The sequence below is a fragment of the Pteropus vampyrus genome, unplaced genomic scaffold (genome assembly GCF_000151845.1).
Source record: "Pteropus vampyrus isolate Shadow unplaced genomic scaffold, Pvam_2.0 Scaffold2, whole genome shotgun sequence".
NCBI lineage: Eukaryota > Metazoa > Chordata > Mammalia > Chiroptera > Pteropodidae > Pteropus > Pteropus vampyrus.
The window spans coordinates 22509636-22532811 of NW_011888783.1; the positions used below are offsets into that span (position 1 = coordinate 22509636).

At 34.0% G+C, this 23176-nt stretch overlaps 1 protein-coding gene across 1 annotated transcript in view; it reads right to left on the minus strand.

Moving 5' to 3' along the window:
* Positions 1-23176, minus strand: part of CSRNP3 (cysteine and serine rich nuclear protein 3) — an 80297-nt gene that overhangs the window by 52773 nt on the left and 4348 nt on the right. The window contains exon 2 of the mRNA XM_011358271.1: positions 10572-10742. Coding sequence (XP_011356573.1) covers positions 10572-10719 — 148 coding nt within the window. The 5' untranslated portion in view covers positions 10720-10742. The remainder of the gene's footprint in view (positions 1-10571; positions 10743-23176) is intronic.

Consider the following 23176-nt stretch of genomic DNA (forward strand, 5'->3'; position numbering starts at 1 on the left):
GTTTTCAAGATTAGCTATTAGTAAAAATTGTGTTGTCCCTCAATGGAAACATCATCACCAACAGAGCTAACGCTTTTGGGGCATTTACTAACTATTAAGTAAATATAAAACATTGTGCCTGTATTCATTCTTCTAAGCCACCATCAAACTTATAATGTAGGTACTATTTTTTATCAGTCTTTATAGATGAGGAAGCCAAAATATCAGAGATATGATATTACTTGCCTCTGAGTTGACAATTTTTGATGAGAATTGAGTAATTAGGCAATTTAAGTCTAGCCATTACATTTTTTACTAGAGAGAACTGGATAGGCCACCTTCATGTGGAATTTAATAGTCACCGCAAAGAAATCATCCCAAAGGGATTACATTAATGGTGGGAATTTCAATCATGTGGCAGAAGATATTTTAGGACAGAGAAGCCCTCTTAAAATGTATTCCCTAAATGCTTGTACATTCTGCTGTCAAATAGGGTTAACCACACAAATTATTAAAATACAATTAGCACATAAATGAGACAAATGCAGATATTTTGTTTTATAAAAAATATTTCATAATATCAAATGACTGCATTTTAAAACTGTTTCAGATAAGTCATTCTTTCTAATTCTTCATTCTTTTGTGACTTTCCTTTGGAATTTTCAGTTAGAATATTCCTTTGTGGTAATAAGATGTTTCAGAGTGCTCACTTCTTCTCACTTATACATTTCAGCTAAAGACAACTTTGAAAATAATTTTTAAAAATCATTAGTTAAATGAATGTTTTATTTATTTCTCCAGTATTTCACTGTCAACAGACCAACATACACAACTCCTTACTCCAATCATTACTTATTTTTACTGTCTTACATATTAAACTGTCTTTTTTTACAATTATTATGTACTATACTTTGAGTGCATTATCTGTTTAATCAATACATCCCTAAATGAAATTAATTAAAATAATTCACATGATTTCCTTTCTGTTTTCGTTGTTGAATCTACAAGCTAAAAGCGCTAAATGGAATATTCTATTGGAATTTATATACAGGTACGCTAATGGTACACAAGCATGAACACTGAAAACACAAAGACATCATCAAATATGATACTATAAATAACTTAAGAAAAAAGGACTATATCAGAGGCATATTATATTTGGAGGGAAGAAAGATTACCTGAATCTTATGCAAATTATAATATCTTGGAAATCAATCTACTCTCACATTTTCCAAATGAAGAAACAAGTTAAAGGATTTAACCACGATCAGAGCTATTTGTAACAGAACTAAAACTAGATACAGAATTTTCTGGCTCCTTGACTGTGGCTTTTTCAATTATAACAAACTGAAGGAATTTGTATTAAAGTCTCATTCTCACAAATTCAGCAGATGCACTAGGGAAAGAAAAATCATAGCAAACCTACATGTTATTCCTTCACAATGGCTCCCAAACACAGGCAACTAGTTTGCTGACAATCAACTAAAGAAACAACATTCTATTTTAACACCTTAGGGAGTAAAAAAAAAGGTTACATGGGACTTACTGTATATTGTATTTGATAAGCACGAGAAGCAATTTCCAATGATGATTTTCTAAATGTCACTGTGTAACAGCTTAGAGCCTAATACTGAGGAAGATACAGCTCTCTACATTTTAGGACGTAGGTAATGAATTTGTGTGAAAGGATTTAAGGAAAACATTTGACAATGTCACTTGACTATCATTGTGAACAAGATGAAGGCTCTGAATGAATATATTAAATTAGTTCTACTTAATGACCAAATTTGGCCTGGAAGTTTTAACATGCTACAAGGATATTCTGCCATTCCCTATTAAGAACTAGATTCACAAAAATGAACAAATATACTATAAAATAGTTGCAAATTGTGGTATGTACTATGAAGGGAAAGAAAATAATGGAATGGGGATAGTGAGATTTCATTTCAAATGAAAGTATATAAAACTTGTGAAAACTTATAACGTATTTCAAACCTCCAGCCACAATATGCACTTACTGCCCATACTTAATTGTCATGAGAAAAGACCGTTCCAGGCAAGATCTTAGGGCAAGAAAGGTTTGTTACATTTAAAGAATTGAGTTAAGGTCAGTGTGGCTGCAGTTTGGAGATGGAGGGAAGGTAGGAGAGGAGAGGCTTAATCGTATAGGGCTGTATGGAGTTCGGGAGGCCATGGTTTCGAGTACAACTGAAACCAACTTAAGGATTTAAATAGGAAAGCGATTTGTTACGATACACTTCTGCACGGACAAGAGGCTGAGGCCCTGGAGAAAAGAAGCAGAGAGAACAGATGAATGGCTCCTGCATCAGTCCAGGAAAGAGATGTACATTATGTACTGGGTGGCACAACAAAAAAGGAGAGAAGTGGAGAGACTTGAGACATGTTTATATAACACATGACTGTGGAAGAAAGAGTAAGTAAGAAGGCAAAAATAATTTTTAAAAAATATCTCAGTAGGCTGAAATAAAGAGCTAAATCTAATAAGTTCCCATTTATTAAGGCTAAATTTGAGGTCCTGATCTTGAACCTAAACCAAACCAAATGACAACTAAATGAACTGTACTGATCTAATGTTAGTGATCTGACTTGATGATGCCTTTTTCCTAGCTGATTCAAAGGATGGTGAAGGTGAAAATGACTTGGATTCCCTCAAGTGTGCTATACAGCTAATGCATAAATAGTTGCACAGCATCAAATTAAACAGTGATGTTTGTGCCTGGGAAAGCTATATATAAACAAGTGAAACCTGAAAGGTATATGTTAGGAATACATAATTACAGTAGGGCTCTATTTAAAACACAGTTCACCACTACATGTATTCGGATATAATAACCGCTAAATCAGAATCCTGAAATATCACAATCCTAAATTACAGAGTTAGCTTGTAAATTGGTATTTATTTCCACTAATATTCATGCCATTATGAAGTCCTACAATAAATGCATTTTTTCACTTATATGGTTTAGTCGTACTAAAAAAAAGACAACTTTACATAGTTACATGTTATTTACAAGTAGCTAACAGTAATGGAACCAGCACCAGTCTAAGTACTGAGAAGAACACATGCTTAAGCTCCATAAATCTTTAAAAAAGATAAGGTATATGTGCAAATAACAATGTAAAACATTGTTAAATGCTAAAGTGCTGTTAGACTGAGAGTTTCTACAGAAAGTGGATCATATCTCAATTTTATATTTCCAGCTCCTAGTACTAGTATAATAAAAGGCAAATAGTAAGTGCTTAATAAGTGTGTCCAGTCATTTACCCTCTTATACAAATATTTATTAAGTGCTTACTAGATGCTACAGATACAATGACCTAGTTCCTGCCTTTGATGAACTTACACTGATTCCTTCAAAACTCATTTTGAGTGCCTTGCTTAAAGATAGAAGGTAAGGACATGTAGAGAAGGACAAATCTGATGGCAGGGTTCACGGTGATGAGAAGGCAAGAAAATGTGCTGTGGATGAGGTAGGAGCCAGAGTGACTTGAGGAGTCTGATAAACGCTCAGTACTTTAAAATGGAAGAGAGAATAGACTGTGGGCACCTAGTAGGATGGTTATGTGGCAAAAATGAGCAACTGGGTTTGAAAATACAGTTTTGTCATTTTCTCCAAAACTTCTTAAAGTTTTCAGGTATTTTGAATGAAAAGGGAATATGGAGTGAAGGATTTTGGACGAAAATGATCAACAGTCCTGGCCTTCAAATTAAAAAAAAAAAAAAAAGACTGAAATAATAGAGCAAATGGTGAAGGGTGGAAAAATATATAAAGACAAGAGGTGGGTGATATGCTGGGGAAAACAAGACGATGAGGTAAAAAAGTAGGTGGGTGGGGTAGAAAGTGGAAGGAAAAGAGGTGTGGTCTGAGTTTGGAATAATAAAATTTGATATTTTGGAGGAGTTGTAGAGCTGTTCTAGTTCATGAAAATATTCTGGACGAAGCTGTGGAAACAAGCTGCTAAGTCAAGTGGAGGTAAAGATCATGAATGGAATAAATAGAGGTAGTCAAGGAAATATGAGACTAATGGTTCAATGAGCCATCATATATATGGCTACTGACATCATTTGATGGAGAACACTGAGATAAAAAGGAGATAAAAAATTATTGCCAAAGTTTTTGAATGTTGGTGAAGTACTAGGAGATGACAAAGAGGATGAGTAGAATGAGAGACTTGGTAAATTTTTCATAGAGAAATATTTGATATAAACCTTGTAATAGGTATAGAACTTCACAGAAATTGTGAGGCAGAGAAAACATTTTAGCCTGAAGGATGGTCTAAGTAAGGTCAAAGAAGTAGCCAGCAATGGTTAACTTTCTGATTCATTGGGGCTCTCAGATGAAATGATCCGAAAAAATTCCTTTGTCAATGGGCTTTACTAAGCTACTAATAAATTCATACGAATATTTTCTGAAAGGACCACTAGCTCATATCTATCTTCTTTCACTCATAATTATTCCAACTACTTAACTCCCTAATCTCTAGCGAACTAAACTGAACACTTAATAGTTCAACTGGTCCATGTGTGGTGTTTAGATACATGACCTAGTATAGCAGATCTGCAGCTGGTTCTAGGTCTGATCTGACAAGGCCTGGTTAATTGGTTCTTTTCCAACATAAGGGTATGTAGAGCATCTGGAAACCTCTTAATTTATGAGTAGCTTTGCTACTTTGACCGTGTTTATTTTTTCCCACTTGGATTCAGCTCTAACTTAAGATGCTACCCGAATCCTTGTTAGAATCATATTATCACAGAGTAGAATGGAGCTTTTGAGTGTCATGTAGTTCTACTCAAAGACTTTTTCTGAAAAATAAAAACTGTGTTCAGTTTCTGCCTGACACTCCCCTCTATTGTTCAAAAAAATCACCGATTCAGGGGTAGATTGCTACATTTGTCTTTGCTATAGTAAATTATCAAATTAATACCATAACGCTGGGTAAATATGATCTCCAATTTGTATTTATTACTTGTAGTCTATCATTTGACCTGTTTGAAAGCACCTAGCATGGAGCCTATGTTATCCTGTATATAACATAGTATATCTATGTCAAAGTTGAATTAAAATCTTCAAGGCATCTTAACCACTTGGTAGAGAATAGATATATTTCAGTCATATTTCCAATATAGTAATGTTTCAGTCAAAGACTGTTTTCTATTGATTACTTATTCCAAATCCATTATGAAATGTGCAGTCAGTGAGAAGGAAATAACATCGATGGAAGACTCTGACTTGGGTGCTCCATAATGTGAATATGGAGCATCTTTATGCCCTGCATATTCAGAGGAAAAGAGAGGGAAGTAAGAAAAGGAGGGAGAGAGGAAGGAAAACATAGGTTATAATCTCAGCTCTTGGCTATATTATGAATTCATCTGAATATTAATATCTTCTTTTATAAAATGGATACAACAATGGTTCCTAATACATAACAATTTTTGGATACCAAATGGACTCAAGAATGCGAAACTGTTTCATAAATTAGAAAATCTTATCCCTATATAAGACATCACTACCTGCTTCCATGTGCAATTTAGAATATCTATCCTTTTACCTCTTGATATTTTCACTTCCTAAATACTATACATTTATTTGTAGAAACATTATTTCAGGAAAAATAATGCTTTCCTTTTGGGAGGATATTTCATCACACAGCTTTTTATTATTCATGTGAAGTGCCAAGAACCTTGAGAGGACAGAAAAAAATCAGTCCTCTCTAGCTTCTCCGTAGCTCTCCTTTTGACAGCGCTCAGGTACCGGCAGATTGGCTGTAGAGCCACAGGGAATTGATGAACAAAGTGTTCCTCAGTAATACAGAATCAAGCTGCTTCTATCTCAAGAGAAATACGAGATATGACCTTGGTTGGTCACTATTAAGTATGCTAGTCACCTAGCAAGACTCAGAAGTCCAAGGAAAAAGGCATACGCCTTTACTGACTTATATTTTGAAACTTTTATTACCATAATTTGATGTGCTATCTATTGAATATCTTTATAGAAAGCTTAGGATAGCATTGAATTCTATTACCTCAGCTGCTGACATGTACCAAACAATCTTATTAATTCCTATACTTGTAATGATAACAAAATGTTATGTTATGCAATATGTTAGTGCTTATAAAGCACTAAATATATGAGATATTTTAAATTTGAAAAATGAGCTCCATGAGATTTAAATAACCATATTTTTAAAATTTTTAACATAAAATTAAATTTGATTTCCTAATGCTACACAAATTTGATAGTTATCAAAAATTCTTCCTTACTCTAAGAAAAGATTTTTTTTCATTTTGAAAAGTAGAAAAATGTATTAAATAAAATTTATCAATATTATTTCCAAAAGTTTATGTCCATAAATTCACATGCAGATAAAACCGCTGCAGAAAAGTACATATTTTAAGCCTAGATGAAAAAATAAATAAAACATTTCCTAAAATTTTTTGCATCAATTTTTAGACTAGCAAATAATCTGAAATACATTTCTAGAAACAAGAAACCAGTTAACCTCTCACATTGGTTAACATACTCAGATCTTTTATTTAGTAATTATTCTAGGTGGAATTTTTGTCTTTTGATTCTTTGTTTTTTCCTCTCACACTTTTCCTTCCTCTCCATAATATGAATATGGTGAACTAAGCAGACTGTTAAATAAAAAGAGCACTTTTTATTAAGTCAATCATATAATTATCCTTAAAAATCATGAATCTGCCAGATTTCATTCAATACAAAGTTAAATCAGCAATTTAGTAAACTAACCATTGCCAACTACCACTGATAACAAATGAGCTAAAACATTTCAATAACTTCTTGTACATCATGAAACATGTCTATTTTATTCAATAGGACAAATAATATCTGTTGGACATAACTCGAAAAAGTCTTTATGAGTTAGCTAACGCACTGCATGATTTAGCTGATCATGCCATTTCAATTTGCTGTTTGTATACATACACGCAATCTAAACTAAAGTTATTTTAGTTAAAATTTAAAACTTAGTTGTTGTGGGATACCTAAAATATTAACAGAAATAAAGATTAATATGAAAATTCATCCATCATTCTAATACCTCAACAAATCAAATAGCTTTCAGTTTGTAGGGCATCTTACCATTCCTTGTCCTATGCATACATAGACTTTCCCTAACATTATAGGTAAAACTTTATGTTCTGCTTTTCTTAACATTATCTCATAAGCATTTACACATTGCCATAAAGTCTTCATAATTTTCATGAAAATTGATTGTATAAGTTACCATAAATTTGCGGATCATTTCCTCACTCTTAGACATGTAACCTTCTTCTTCCCCACCCCGAACCTGTTTTTTGGTGCTACTATCAAGCACCAGCATTTTCATTTATGCGTTTTTTTCCCTTGTTTCTGCTGTTTCCCGCTTCAGATAAGAACCTTTATGGTTCTTATATTTCTAGAGTGCTTTGTAAAATTCACTACCATCAAGAGCAATGTATGTATCTATGATTTGTACTGTGATTTTCACCATCACTTAGATATTAGCATTCTTTTTAGAGAGAGGAGCACTAATTTCATGGAGATGAAATTTCCATGATTTTATACTAATGAAATTTCATGAGCATTGTTTTAATCTGCATTGTTATTACCATTGTTGTTAAATACTTAAAATATTTGCTAATCATATTTTCCATAATGTGGATTATCCTTGAGGTTGTGTGTTAGTATTTATCTAAAAAATGTATACGTGTTTTTTATACTCTATCTAGAAAATAACCCTGTACCACATTCTCAGCAACCTATCCTCTATAGGTTGTTTTACTTTGGGCTTTGTGGTAAGTTTTTTTGTTCTGTAGATAAGTTTAATATTTTTATATTAAAGTATACTGCAATGTGACTTTTTTCTGTTGCTTCAAAGCTCATTTAATGATCCTACCAAATGTCTGACAAATATGCAACTTCCCCCATGATTTGATTTTTTAAAAAATATTTATCTATTTAATCCATCTGGAAGGTTTTTGGCATATGCTCTGAGATGTGTATCTAAATTACTTACTTTGCAAACTCTAATACCACAACTATTTATTAAATACTCCTTCCGTTTCCCACTGTTCTATAATATTCTATTGTTTATATATATATATATATATATATATATATATATATATATATAAAATTCTTATATATAGTATTTTGAGATATCCTATATTTTCCTAGATCTAGCCAATACGAAAAAAGTTGAATTATGTAAGTTTCTTCTATGATCTGATATCTGGAATGACTTTTCAACATTTATGGCTTCTTTTTAAAAATATCCCTTTATTCTCATTAGCATATTTTTCCAAATAGATTTTTATCATTCTATCACCTTTTCAGAAAATCCAGTTGAGAATTTTATTAAGATTAAACTCTTAAATTTATAAATTAATGTGAAAAGCCTTAATAGTTTTATTATATCGTTATATCCAGAAATATAACCTGTGTCTTCACTAATGCAAGCATTCTTTTATAACTCACAATGAATATTGTTTTAAAGTATGTCCAATATTACATAATTAAGGGGCAGATGGAGATAATGGAAAAGTTGAAGACTATGGAGAGGGATATCTATCTATCTATCTATCTATCTATCTATCTATCTATCTATCTATCTATCTATCTATAGATAGCACAGCAAAGGCCAGTGCTTTTGTATGGCAAAAGTTAGCCTTGTCAAGTGTGGGGCTGAAGATAGCCTCTACTAATAACAACCCAAGACAACTATCAGTGCCCGACTGGACATAATGAAGAAGGCTGAGTGGTATGCTGAGAATAATCCTCCCCTGCCCTTTATTTTAATTCACCCTCAGATATTCTTGACTTTCAAGTGAATGCACATCTAGCCCTCAGCAGTACAAGCTTCTACATCTCTTCCTAGTGACTCAAACTTTCGTTTTTGGATGACACTGATAACTAAACTGTAAAAAAAAATATATAAAGACATATAGATATATTTATAAATATTTATAAATATAGATAAATATATAGGTATATCTATATATTTATGAATATATAGCTATATCTATATATTTATAAATATATATTTATAAATATACCTATATATCTCTATATATCTATATAGATATATATAGATATCTCCAGACTCCCAACTCCTGTGAGATCTGGGGAAAGATGCTTAACCTCTCTGAGACTCAATTATTTTCTCTGTAAATTGGAGGGAGTGGTACACTTCCAGGATTGCTGTAAAGAATAGGGATAATGTTTAAAAAAAAAAAAAAGAATAAGGATAATGTATATAAAGCTATTGGAGTGTTATATGTATCCAATAAATGTTAGCTAAGATCATAATTTTTAATATAACATGTGCTTCATATTTGACATTTTATAAAGTTCTTTCTTGTGTATTATCTCACTTGCTCTGTTAATCTTCATAAAACCCTGTTAGATGATATCACTGTTATTAGCATTATTACTATTAAGACAAAATTGATAAAGATATTTCTTCTTTTAAATCAAAAACACGAGCTCATTTCATATTATCATGATACATGTATCATGATATATATCATGATATGTATTTGTAGATCACCTACATCACATAATAACTTTGTCCCTAAATATTTTATGATATTTTTTCTGCTATAATAGCTATAATTGCCCTTTCATTATATTTTCTATTAGTTTTGCTTACTTACAGGAATGCTATTGATTTTAGTATATTTGTTTCAAGTTCAATAGCCTTAATGAGTTCCTTATTATCTCTTAAAAATATGGTTAATTCTTTTGGTTTTCTGGGTTATCACATTCCCCAAATAAATTCTATATTGTATAATTATATATTAATATAATCAGTGACATAATTGAAAAATAAAAGAAACAGACTAATTTTCTGTCATGATATATAATGATATATTAAAATCTTCCTGTTGGAAACATAAATTCAAGAATATTATTTAGCTATTACTAGCAAGTTTCCTTTAGCTTCTAGAATGTATTACCTTAATTTTTCTCATCATTCCTTCAAACCTCACTATACCTTGCTTGACAAGAAGAGATGATGTTACAGTGGCAGAAAAAGGAATTAAAGAGAAACCATTTATTTTTTCTTCTTTGCAGGCTTCGAATATTATTCTTGTGGATGAGGGGGAAAAAACGGGATGAACTGCATGCACTTACACACTTGGAAGAGTTTTGCTGCTTTTCATCTCTTAATGCATGGCTGGCTAAGCTCTTTCTCATCCTAACCTAGACCTTTGACTCCCAAATACATTTCAGCTATGAAAAGATAAATTATTTTGCGCCTGTACTTGTCTTTTCCCATCTACTCCCAGAATAGGATGCTTTGTTCAAAAAATAATAATAAAAATGTCACTTTTTCATTGAATTAGTTGCTTAATACAACCAAATAATCCACCACCAAAAGCTATTTAAATAAAGGAATCCACTGATACCTCCAACGTATCTCATTTTACTTAATCATGATTTTTTTAAAGATCAATTGTAAATATATATGTTACTAGTAATGAAGGTTTAAAAATGACCAAGATGATAGAATTATTTTCACTGTAGAACTAGACAATCAGTTTCAAGTATGGTTTCTGTACTCACGGGGAAAATGATTAGAAGTGGATGGATTGACACTGTCCCCACTGTCAGCACTTTCACTGCTGGAAACTTCATCATCTGATTCCCGCACAGAAGAGCAGGGTGAGGAGCCGTCAACTTCTTCAAACTTCCTCTTTAAAATTCCACTCATAGCTGCAGCGCTGTCACATGTACCTGTAACAGGAACAGGAGCAACGAAGCATTGAAATATTTGACCGCTGGATGCGTAGCCAAGGTCTCCAGAGTCATTTTTATGTGGCTTTTTATACATGAGCTGAGCTTTCCTTGAAAGAATCACTTAGCAGGTTTTCTTAAGAAAACAAATTAACAAAAATTAAATTAAATATGAGCATTGACCATTTGGTTATCAAAATGTATCAATTTTTTTGAAACAGTTCATTGTAATGTAATGCCTCTTTGTAATGTAATTCCTTTTTGTTGGCAAATTGAGAAAATCCACCTGAGCCCACGAAATTCTGTAACAAAAATAAATACCAGTATCCCCCTAAGTCCTAAATGATTACTGCCTTATATAAAATGCATCTAGAAGAATCACTTAAGTATGCAAAAACTTCATAGTCAAGTTTTAAAATGCAAGAAACCTAATTAGCTGAGCACAGCGAAGCATATGAAATCAGTTCTAAATTTTAGGTAGTTTCCATTTCAATATTGCAATAAGGTGAATTGTATCCCCATGATACCTGGTTGCTGAAGCTATTGCCACTATTTCCGAAACTTCCTAAGGCTATTCACCTGGAAGGCAGCACTAACTGAGTGGGAAGGATGAGGGGTGGGGAGTGGGAATGGTTTCTCCTAAATCCTTTCTTTAAGATAAATGGGCTTCCCCTTCTTCGTGGGTTCTCCACCTTCCCCATTTTCCTTGACATATGTACAATCAGCAAAGAGCATAAACTTTCCATGCAGTGTAAGGATATTTTCAGGAATACCATATATATATATACACACACACACACACACACATACACATTATATATATATGGTGTATATATGTGTGTGTATATATATCATATATATATACACATACCATATATATATATTTAATCTCAATTAGCTTAGGTATATGTACATGGTTTTACACTGCTAAATTAGGTTAACTTAGCTGAAAGTATTACTAAGTCGATTCCATGCATTCCATCTTCCATCTCATTTTTCAGTTCATTTGAACTCTCATTTGAGTTCTTGAAGCCATTCTCTCCTTTTTTACTGTCAGAGTGTAGCTATCAGTCCTGTTGATCAGGAGCAAGCAAGACCCTTAAACTTATTGTGATGTCCATTCTGATAATGATAATTACATTATCTAGGTACTGCCTTCAGAAATCTCTGATATCACCTCTTCTCTTCACAGATCACAGAGCAAGCATCCTCCCCAGAGCCCCTCAGCTGGACCAGATCTCCAAGGTCTAAGTCAGTAGTTTTTGAAGCGGGTTACTTGGATTAGCAGCCTCAGTATCATCTGGGAGGGAAACTGTTAGAAAAGCAAATTCTCAGGCCTCACTCCAGATCCTCTGAATCAGAAATTCCCAAGGAGTAGGGCCTAGAACTCTGTGCTTCAAGGAGCCCTCCAGGTGATCTTGATGCACATCTCAAATCGGAGATTTGTCTAATTTTAGTCTGCTCTCCAGCAGCTTCTCCCTGGACTTCACATTTCTTGGGTATGTTCACACACCAGCCCTGAGTCACATAACCCAGCACTCCATTCCTAGTCAAAATTTCTTCCTTGGCCATCCTTGGTGTAATGTCTAGCACAATGAAGTACAATATGAGGTATCACATTAATGTCATTAACGTCAACTTACTCCACTCATCTAACCATGTGTTGAGTAACTGGTATGTATCTGTTTGACTCTGGGTGGAGTAGGGGATACAAAAGGGAGTAGAACATGTTACCTAACCTTGAGGAACAAACATCCACTATGCTGGGCTCAAGAGAACACTCCAAGGTTCATGTTCTACTGCCTTGTTTTACTAATCCATGTCTTTTCCATGACTTACATTAACAATGGAGATAACTGATAGCAGTAAGAAGATATTGCCTTGTCCACTCTTTTCAGAATAAAATCTATTCCGACTGATTTTACCACTATTCAGATCAGCACATTATTTTATCCATCTGAAAGAGTGTGAAATGCATAAAATGTTCATGCATAGCTGAGCAGGACGAAGAGAAAAAAAGATATTTTAAGTAAGTTCTTGAAATGAAAGTAGGACAGGATATAAATTTTAAAATGCTTCATTTCAAACAAGATGCAAAGTAATTCATGAGGGAGAAACTCCAAGACAAAGTAATACAAGATGGAAACCTATGTTTAAAAAGTACACTTCTATTATAAAACACTGCAATGGGCACAGTTAAAAGCCATGTCCTTAAGCTCCACTTCCCCATCCCATCTACCCCAGCTTCCTTAGGCAAGGCAGATTTCTCAAGAATCAAGGACATTCAATTGGGCCACAGGGAACCATGTTCCAAAATGGCAAAAAGTGGTACTTGGTACTCTTCTCTTCCTTTCTCACTTCTTCAAGAATGAGAAGGGAAATTTTTGGATGGATGATAAGAAAATTAAGTCTCTTTTTCCCTTTGTTATTACATTTGGAAATGGCAAGACTTGAAGCAATGGAGTTAAAGACTGGATGTCATTTCTGTATGCATCTTTGGGACTAAAAGGGCCTGAGCTAGACCCAGGACCACTTAGGGTAGGATTAGTATCTATGCTGGAAATTAAAAATAGAAATAATTACAGGGGGTATAATCTTAACATATACCCATGAAACTGGTTAAGTACTAAATTGCTTGTGCAGCAACCAAGCATAACATCTGTCTAGTTTTACCACCTTTAAAAATATGTGTGTGAATGTAACAAGATATCGTAAAAAATCATGAGGGCCAAATAACCCACTGCTTACTAGTATGTTACCCTTGATCTAGGCCTAATAGTGGAGTGATAAACAGATCATGTGGTTTTCTCCTACATCATCTATACTATCTCACCAGAGAAAAAAGAATACAAGAACGTAGGCAGAAGATAAATATGGATAGGTGTCAATTTATTCTAAATATGAGGCACTGAAAATCTAAGCCTAGATAACAGCCATTTTAATATGACTACCGTTTTCTAATTTGTGAAACACATGCTATTAAGGGCATCACCATTTCTCACTTGGACTAGGACAAAAGCCTCCTAATTATTCTCTTCCATCACTACCATTTGCCTTTAATGTGTTTTCTAGGTTGCAGGCAGCACAATAAATTTAAAGTGCAAATCTGATCGTGTCAATCTATAGTTTAAAATTCTTAAGTAGCTTTGGGTTTCTTTAGGATATAGTTCAAAGTCCTCAAAATGCTTATAAAGTCCTTAACAATCTGTTTTGACTAACTCTTCCTCTTCATTTTGAGCCACTAGCCTTGTTGTCAATATTTCAGCTCCAATAATCTTTCAGTTTCTCCAATCTGCCATTTCTCTCTGGCCTCTAGGCCTTTCGATATACTGTTCCTTTTGATACATTTTTAAAATTTCTTTTCCCATTGTACTTACCACCTTCTAAATACATATTATTTGTTTATGTATTTCTATGTTTATTACTTGTTTTCATCCCCTGCTAAAAGACGTAAGGGCAGAGGTCTTTGTTTTCTTTACTGATGTTCCAGGGGTCTAGAACAGTGCCTTACATACAACAGTTGCTTAATAAATATGTTTGATAAATAAATGAAACCATTACATTTCATACTTTAATTACTTTATCAGTGTCTGTTTTCTCCGCTTAACTGAAAGTTCCATGAAGCAGAAATCATGTTCCTCTCGTTCACCACTCTCTCTCTCCTAACAAAATATCTTGTCTATATGATTAAATAAGAATCAAAATGAGAGATGAAATTGACCTCAAAACATCATATATATATATTTTTTTTTTTTGCTTGCAAGCAATCCAAAAGCCAGTTCTAGCTAACTTAAGCACAAAGACATCTGCTGGAAAAATACTGAGCTACTTCATACAGGCTAAGAGAGCTAAAATCTAAAACTGAGGAAATGCAGGATGCCCTTGCCGAAATGCAGAATGTCTGTAGAAATTCCTTGATCTTTTCTCTAATGTGCTACTGTTACCAGGTTTAACCCCAGCAACTGCTCTATGTCTTGCAGTTCAAGTTTAATGTTCCAAAGGATGAGCAATGTTTTAGCCCATCTTGGGTCAGATGTCAGCCCTTTGATCACTCAATTAACATGGCCAGTAGACAAGGAGTCACCCAGTTAGGTACCACTCCAGAGAATCTCACTGAGGCTTCAATATGTTCAGTTGCATTTTGAAGCCAATATTCTCTCCTTGTCTAACACTAGTTTATTTTATTTTTTCATTTATTTGTGTAGCACATGATTTCTTTACTTGGACACCTTTCTCTTTTCTGCACCCACATGCCTTTTCTATTTTCAAATTTAATTAAGAACTACTTTATTTTAAAACTCTAATAAACATCTTGTGATTTGAGATATCTGTTGTTCTTGATTAACATATAGTATTTATTTCATATTTATATTAGGTATAACCATTGCTCAGGAGCTTCTCTTTAAGTCTCTCATGAGCACGTTTAATGAAAAAATAGTAAAAAAAGTATAAATGTTTCCCTCTTTTTCCTCAAAAAAATACCGATAAACTACACTAGATACTCTATGGTTATAATTATTTTATCTAATGTTTTTCTGGAAAAAAATACTGAAAGCCAGAAGAATGTAGAGTGAAGATAAGTGAGAGAGCTTGACTATGAATGCCAAATCAAGAAGTTAGATAAAAATATACATTTTTAAGGCCTTTGAAAGAACGGCTGAAGGTAAACTTTGGGTATTTGCCGGAATCTTGTTTATATCACTCTTTTAACAGCCTGAATATTTCACAGCCTTACTATTCCATTTACATTCATCTAATGTTTAATCTTTTTTTCTTCTTACATTCTGTCCCTATTTCCTAATGCTTTGCTATGTATTGCAAAGAAATGACCACAGAAAATATACATTAAGAATAGCATCAATCCCCCGATTCTTTGGAGCAAGTTATCTAATTTGCAGAAGGATCACTTTAGAGTTGCCAGATTTAGCAGATAAAAATATAGGACACCCAGTTAAATTTGAATTTTAGATTTAAAAAATACCATTTGGGATATATTTTTACTTATTATTTGTTTATGTGAAATTTAAATTTAATTGGGCACCCTGCATTTCCTCTCACAATACTAATTTGTCCTCTTGACTCCTAGTGGAAAGCAGAATGAATGTGAAATCAATAAAAACATCTACATAAGAAATGTCACCTATCAACTGAAAATACCACACATGAATATTCCTGTCCTTTACCAATCAGATGAAACGCAGTAAATAAAATATATAAGGTCATTAGGGTGAATAATGAGTTTATCAAGCAATCGAAAAAAGGGTGAGAGGGCAAGCAGTGGTTAATAGGTTAAGGGCAGGCTCGGTCTGACACTGATACAAAAAGAAATAAATTTTAAAAGAAAGTAATTATGGCATGGTGAGAATTTCCTTATATGGTAAAGGAGAGGTCTTTTTAGTGAGATGCTGTCTTTTCTCTGGCTCAATGAAAGAAAGGCTGGTGAGCTTTGAGTTCCCGGTCATTTGACTTGGTCGGTCTTGACTCCATGGAGAATGCCTAACCAGGAGCCTTACGTAGTACTCTCAGAAAAAGAGGGAGGTATCTAGAGCCCTCTGTTCACTCTTACCTAAGAGAGTGAACAGTTTATCCTTTGCATTGCTTCTTTGCTAGTTTTGCAAGTGATTAAAGTATGAGTAACCATACCTGCAAGGGTTGTTAACACAGACCCTTCTGCCTTGCTGATGTGGCATACACCAAGGAGGCATAGAATGTTAAACAGCTTGCATTACAACACGGCATGGAGAACATCTCTTTACGATTTGTCAAAGAACAAAATAATGTATTTTACCTCCTCATCAAATTCTTCCAGCAAGCACAGAGAACTAAGAAACTATGATAGCGTTCTATTCCAACCACTTTGATAAGGTAGGGCTGCATGCTTCAGTCAGCAATGGGCTTGTGCTCAAGAAAAACCAGTGTCAGCATTAAGTTGCATAAAAAAGCTTATTCTTCTTTACTTTGACTCAGAATGGAAAGCAATTTTGATGTTTCTTCTGGTTGCTTCACGAAATTCAAATGACGAGATGAGAGACATTGCAAACAGGTTGATGAAAACACTGGTGTGTGGCTCATCTGTGGTAGCAGGTGGGAAAAGCCCAGCTGGCAAAAGCAGGATTATTCACAGTGTCACGCTTCATCGACCAGACTGTCTACTGGGCCAGAGAGAGGATGAAGAGGACAGTTGCTCAATTGATGGTGTATAGATTTTATTCCAATATTTAATAAAGGAGAGCTTAGCTAAAAGAAAATCGTAGTTATTTTTATTCTTTGGCATGATATCTTTAGTTATCCAGATGTGTTCCTGATTATCAGCATACAATTTTAACAAAGTGAGTTTACATTAATTCTTTTCATCATTAATTTTTTTTAAATCGTGATTTTGAGTATGCTGTGATGTTCTGTCCTAATACTGACACTACCACTGGCCTTACATGATTATGTTAATCAAACACTGATATAGGCTAAAGCCTCCGCTAAACAAGATAATCATTCTAAGAAGTTGGCATCAGATTTTAATGCCTTCAACACTTACCACTCCACACATTCTCAGAATGCATATGCATTTCTCTAAGCAACGACAACACAAATATATCTTTTTTCCACAATATTAGGGCCATTTCTGCCTTAACCCATTTGGCAAGAAATTAACATATCTGTCGCCAAGAGGATAGGGATTTGGCAATGATTACACAAGGTAAAATCCCGCAAGGTGTTTCCATGGGACACTACCAATGTGAAAAATGCTGCTGGTGGCTTGCCAACGTAAGAAGCGCAAGTTGGCCAAGTACACCTCTCTTGTCCAGGTGTCTGTTTAAGCCAAGAACCCTGGGAGCACTCCTGACTAATGAATATTTTTGTTAGAGAAATAATTGTAGGGTTTCCTAATTATGTATGTATTCCTCATGCCAGAGTTGCCTGTGACCTTGAGTTAAAGTTCTGAGTTACTTTATGTGTTTTGGATTTCAATATTTTTGCAGCTTGATGATTTGCAGTTTTAGAATTTGACAAAATAAATGAATGCTTTCCCCAGAAAAAAAAAAGTGTCCAGAAACACAAATGCATGCCATCTATCCATGGACTCCAGTTAAGAGCCTCTGCTCTGGTGATTTATATCATTTCCCCAGCTTGGGTGGATATCTTAAACTTGGAGAAATGATTCACTATGAACACATTAATTCAAAGTAATAAAGAAGTTTGAGCATTTGTCTCCTCCTGTTCCTTTTTACCACCAGGGTCATCCACTTCCTCAGGCAGGCTTCTTTCTGGCCGGCCCCCTCAGTTTCTTCTACCATGTATACCAAAGACACTACTGCATCTCCTGGGGATACTCCCAACTTCTTTCTTCAGTGCTCTCTTAGCTGCCACATACTACTCTAAAACAAGTACCCCAACCTGCCCTCATCTGTAAATGTGTGGCTTGAATACTTGACTAGAATGGTTCTAGGTTAAGTACACTTCCCTTGAAACAGTGTCTGTCTTTCCTAAAATGAAGATTACCTTGTTCCATTTATAAGTCGGCATTTAGTGAGCACCTACTATGGGCCAGATACTTTGTACCTATTCTCTAGAACCTTTTCCTGAACTCTGCAAGATAGTTTTAACAAAGGAAACAGAGGTTTCAGAAATCTAGATCATTTGCCCAAGAAGCTTGACCCAAACTTTCTTCAAGAAATATTCTGACCAGCACCACACTGGATTAAGTGACCTCTCTGCATTCACGGCACCCAGCTGATGCATTTAGCAGTAATTTCTTACACCATATCACAATTGAGGCTTTACCTGACATTTTCTCACACTTGACTTTAAGATTATTCATGGACTGAAGATGTATTGTACTCCCATGCCTGCTCAGGTAACGAATGGTCATCAATTTGGAGACTAATCCTAGATCAGCTACTAACAAGTGGTCAAATTATAAGACCACTCCAGGTCCACTTCTACCAAAATAAGGGGCGGAGCATAACTAATATCAATAGGTTGTGATGCAATTCGGTCCCCAATACCTGGGAGTAAATGAAAAAAGCCATGGCCTTTATCAAAGGCTGGTGTCTCTAATGCCCATACCCTCTTCTCTTACTGTGTACAAACTGCAATAGCTAAATTAATTTAAGCCCTGCAGATAAAGAGATAGATGACTACTCTATTTACAACTGGTAAAAAGGTTCTTTCTGACTCTATCTGGCTAGGGGGGGACCCCAAAAAGGTTCCCATATTACCTGTCATTGGGATTAATAACCACAGAAAGCCAGAACATGGTTTTTAATGCTTCTTAACCCTAAACGTTGATCATTACTTGGTATTTGGCAACATGATATAATAAAATCCATATAGGCTGGGAGACCAATGTCCTTCCCTAAAGTTAATTTTCAGGATGCTCTTTCAGTTAGCAAGAGCAGAGAAAACCAAGCAAGAACACAATGAGGCTTTTAAAATTTGAAAATTGATCAAACGCTGTTGTAAGCCTATTTCCTACTCTAACAGCAAAAGTATCAATGAAAAATTTATTTTGTATACTTGCTATTAAGACTAAAGAACAGTACTTAGCCTAATTCCTTAGATGGTAAGACTTACCACAATAAGGGGAATAAAAGACACAGACATGGAAGAATTAGGAATTATTACTGCAGCATTAGAAGATAACAGTTTTTTTTCTCCTTAGCACTTAAGAAGTGTCTCTTCAGTCTTTTAGAAAGTTTCTGAGTAAATACTAGAGTGGACTAACCAGTGCAGATCTAAGGACATTTAAGAGATATGATATCCGTTTCCTTCACAAGAATCATCAGAATAGCCTGAAGGGGAAGGAACTTTTAAAAATAGTTCCCTCATAAAGTATTCTGAAGTGGACATCAGAATAAAATATGGCCAAGCTTTAGGACCATTCCTATCCAAGCACTGGGATCCTGCCAAGAATACTGTGCAGAAAATAAAGGAGATTTTAAAAATTAGAAGAAATAGAAAAAAGTTCTTTGGATGTTTTTTAAAATAAATCACCACCTTAAGCAAGATACAGATTTTTACTATCTAAGGCAAAGAACAATACATAGTTGTTCAATCTGCAGGTGACATTGCATTAAGCAACAATTAGTAAAAACAATACAGAATATATGATAAAATATCTAGATTTTCAAGTCTCAGTGAAGGTTCTACTAGCACAAATTAAAACGGGTGTAAGTCACACCAAATTCTTACAATCTTTTAAAAGTTGGAAACCCACTGTTTAGAAAAGTTTCTCCATTCAAACAAGTTTCATACAAAAGCAGAGTTATGATATTCTTCCGCACCAATTTATCCAACACTTGTTACCAATGTATATTTATTAAAAAGCACTTCTAGGTATGCTACTATTAAAATAACTTTCAAGTAAAAAAAAAATGTAGATATATTTTCTAAATTTCCTTGGGAAAACCTTGTGATCAAATCAATTAATGCAATATTTCTCAACATTCTGATGTAAAAGAAGTTTAAAATAGCAATAGATCTGTGCCATAGTGATTGTTTCACGATTCAGACAAATTAGCACTTTTAAGTCATTAGGTAGAATTAGACTCATTACGCTCCCTAACATTGGCTCCATAGCACTGGCTCAGCAAATATTTCTTAGGCACCAAGTATGTGCTGAGGTCCCTCTGTAATTGATAAGTCCATAGTCTGGATGAGACAAGAACTATGTATGAATGGAGCAGTGATGGTTGACTAATGCCTTAACTGTACAAAATCAACATGGAACTGGAAAAAATAGTAGAGCAAAAGCACAAAGATAAAAAAAAAATTTAAAGCAATAAAGGATATAAAGCAGTTCAGAAAAGTATATTTTACTGAGGATTTTGTGGATATTGTTCTTCCATTTGGAAAGATTAAAGTTATCTATGAAGCCACATGTGGTCGGAACTCTGACGAATGACCATGGTGACTGACTGCCTTCTTTACTTGCTTCATCAGTATAGTAGGTATCAATTAGCTGTTCAGTATGACCTCCGTATGACCTCTAATAAACTTCTCATTGTTTATATTTTTGGAAAACATGTCTCTTCCTCATCAATTGAAATCTAAGATGTTTCACAAAGTTTTTCTGACTCTAGGCTCAAGCTGATCTTGCCTTATCCATACCAGGGCATCATTTCCTATGGTTTGAAAATAGTAATATTCATTATCATTTATGATGCTCTTATTATGTGCTAAGCACGCATCATGCTATTTCATTTTCATAAAAACCCTTTGATATAGAGACAATTATCCCCAATTTGCAGATGGAAAAGATGAGGCTTACAGATTTCAAGTACCATGTCTAAGGCCACCTGGATTCGTAAGCGGCAAATATCTTGGAAGTGACACCAGGATTAGAACCTGCTCCTAACCACCATCCTTCTCAGCCTCTTCACATTCCATGATATAGCTTGAACTCATATACCCAATACATAATAAAAAGCACTATCAAGAAAACAATATACAATATTTTTCTGGATTTTAGTTGTTCATGAATTGCCCTAAGTTTACAAGGTTTTATTGTATTTAACAATGTTACCCACATTTGTTAAAGTAGTTCCTAGGACTTTTAAAATGATAATAGGCAAAAGAAGACCATAATATAAAGCTTTTCCCCAACACTTTGCACTATCTCTCATTCTTAGCACATATTTTGACACTAAGTTTATGGAACCAACATCCCTTCAGATCTTCATAGTTCTTCAGAATGGATGAGAACACGTATTAGTGGTATGGTACTAGCTACCCTGTGTATCTTAACATACAACTGAGTTAGTAAATTTTCAAAGAAATAGGATTGATGGATAGCTCAGTCGTCTTACTTTTCTTGTATGCGATTTGGGGGGACTGAAGGTGTGCACATGTGCACACATGCATACAGTCACACATACACATGCATGATTAAATGCGTTTCTAAATGAATAATATGTGGATTCATAGAGATAAAGGTTTACCCAAGTTACAACTCTTCTTGGCTATCATGGTGGTAGGAGGTGGTGAATCTCAAAGCCCCAGGATTTGAAAATAAAATAAACTACATCTCCTGAAATTAGCAAGAATAGATATATATCACCAATGATTAGTCAACTGCCACGTACACACACACACACAAAATTGGTCTTGTGTTTTTCTTCGGTATACCTATCAGCAATTCCTCATTTCCCTATTAGACAAAGTAATCTCAAATTCCCATTGATTGTTTAATGTGACAGTCTCACTGTAGCAACAAAAAGAATCTCTAATTTATCTGGAGTTCAAACATGATTTTCAAAATCATGAACATAAGAAAAATTAAGATGTTTTGTTTATTTTCTATGTTCCTATGCTTAATATACTAAGTATATATATGTATGTGTTAGAAGTTTACTACATAGAAGTATAGAGGATGCTTAGTTCTCCTCCTTTGCCCACCACCATTAAATGATTTAAAATTTAAAGTAAAACAAAGTACAAAGACTTGATTTTTAAATTGCTCTCAAATAAGGAGTGATTATTAATTGTATTAAAATACAATCAATATTAACATGAGAAGAATAAAATTATAAAAAATTATAAAAAACATATAAACATGTAAAAAGTATATAAAATTATTTACAAAAAGCATATAATAGCAATGTCATTTGGTGTTAGGGAACAGTTTTACCTTTTGCAATAAGTCAATGTCATGGTGAGAATGATGACTCTAATGCCTAACTGAATTCCACTTTGTTCAACAAAGCAGAATGATGTGTACTGTATTTTGTTTCCATTAAAGTAATTAACATGTAAAAAACTGGACATTAAAGTTATAAATTTTACCTATTTGGAAAGTTGGTATATTTAGTACGGATTGTTTTCCCAACTGTCTGGACAAAGTATTATTATAGCATTGTTGTGTGTCTAATAATATGGAATAAGAATAAGATCTTTAAGAACACCTTACAATTTTATTGTACTTTACTTTTCAGTAAAATTGACACAATGCTATATTAACTCCAGAATAGATGATGAAAACTGCAATCATTTGTTCTGTTTCTTAAGAAATGCCAGGTTAAAATAAAGAAATGTGGTTGTTTTGAATACTCAATTATTTTGAGCATTTTCTATGTAAGTAAATTTGTTCTTCTTTCAGTTTCATAGACAGCAGAGGATCAGGAGGACACATATAGTGATAACACAACTTAAAACCTGCACTTGTGATTTTGAGATGACAACAGTTATTTGCAGATTTTAGACTCTGTTCCATACTGCTACACTGAGTACCTGTTTGCCCCAAAATCTTTACAAGCTTACAATATGGTCTCTAGTTTCAAGTGATGACAAAGACAGACTGGTAATCAGAAAGCAGGAAATTAATTTTTGAAAAGTCCTTAAAGGTTTCTTTGCTACAACAGCATTTATTCACGCACACTAACTACATATCCTTCAATGATTTATTTTTACATGACTCTATTTACTCTTTCACTGTCCAA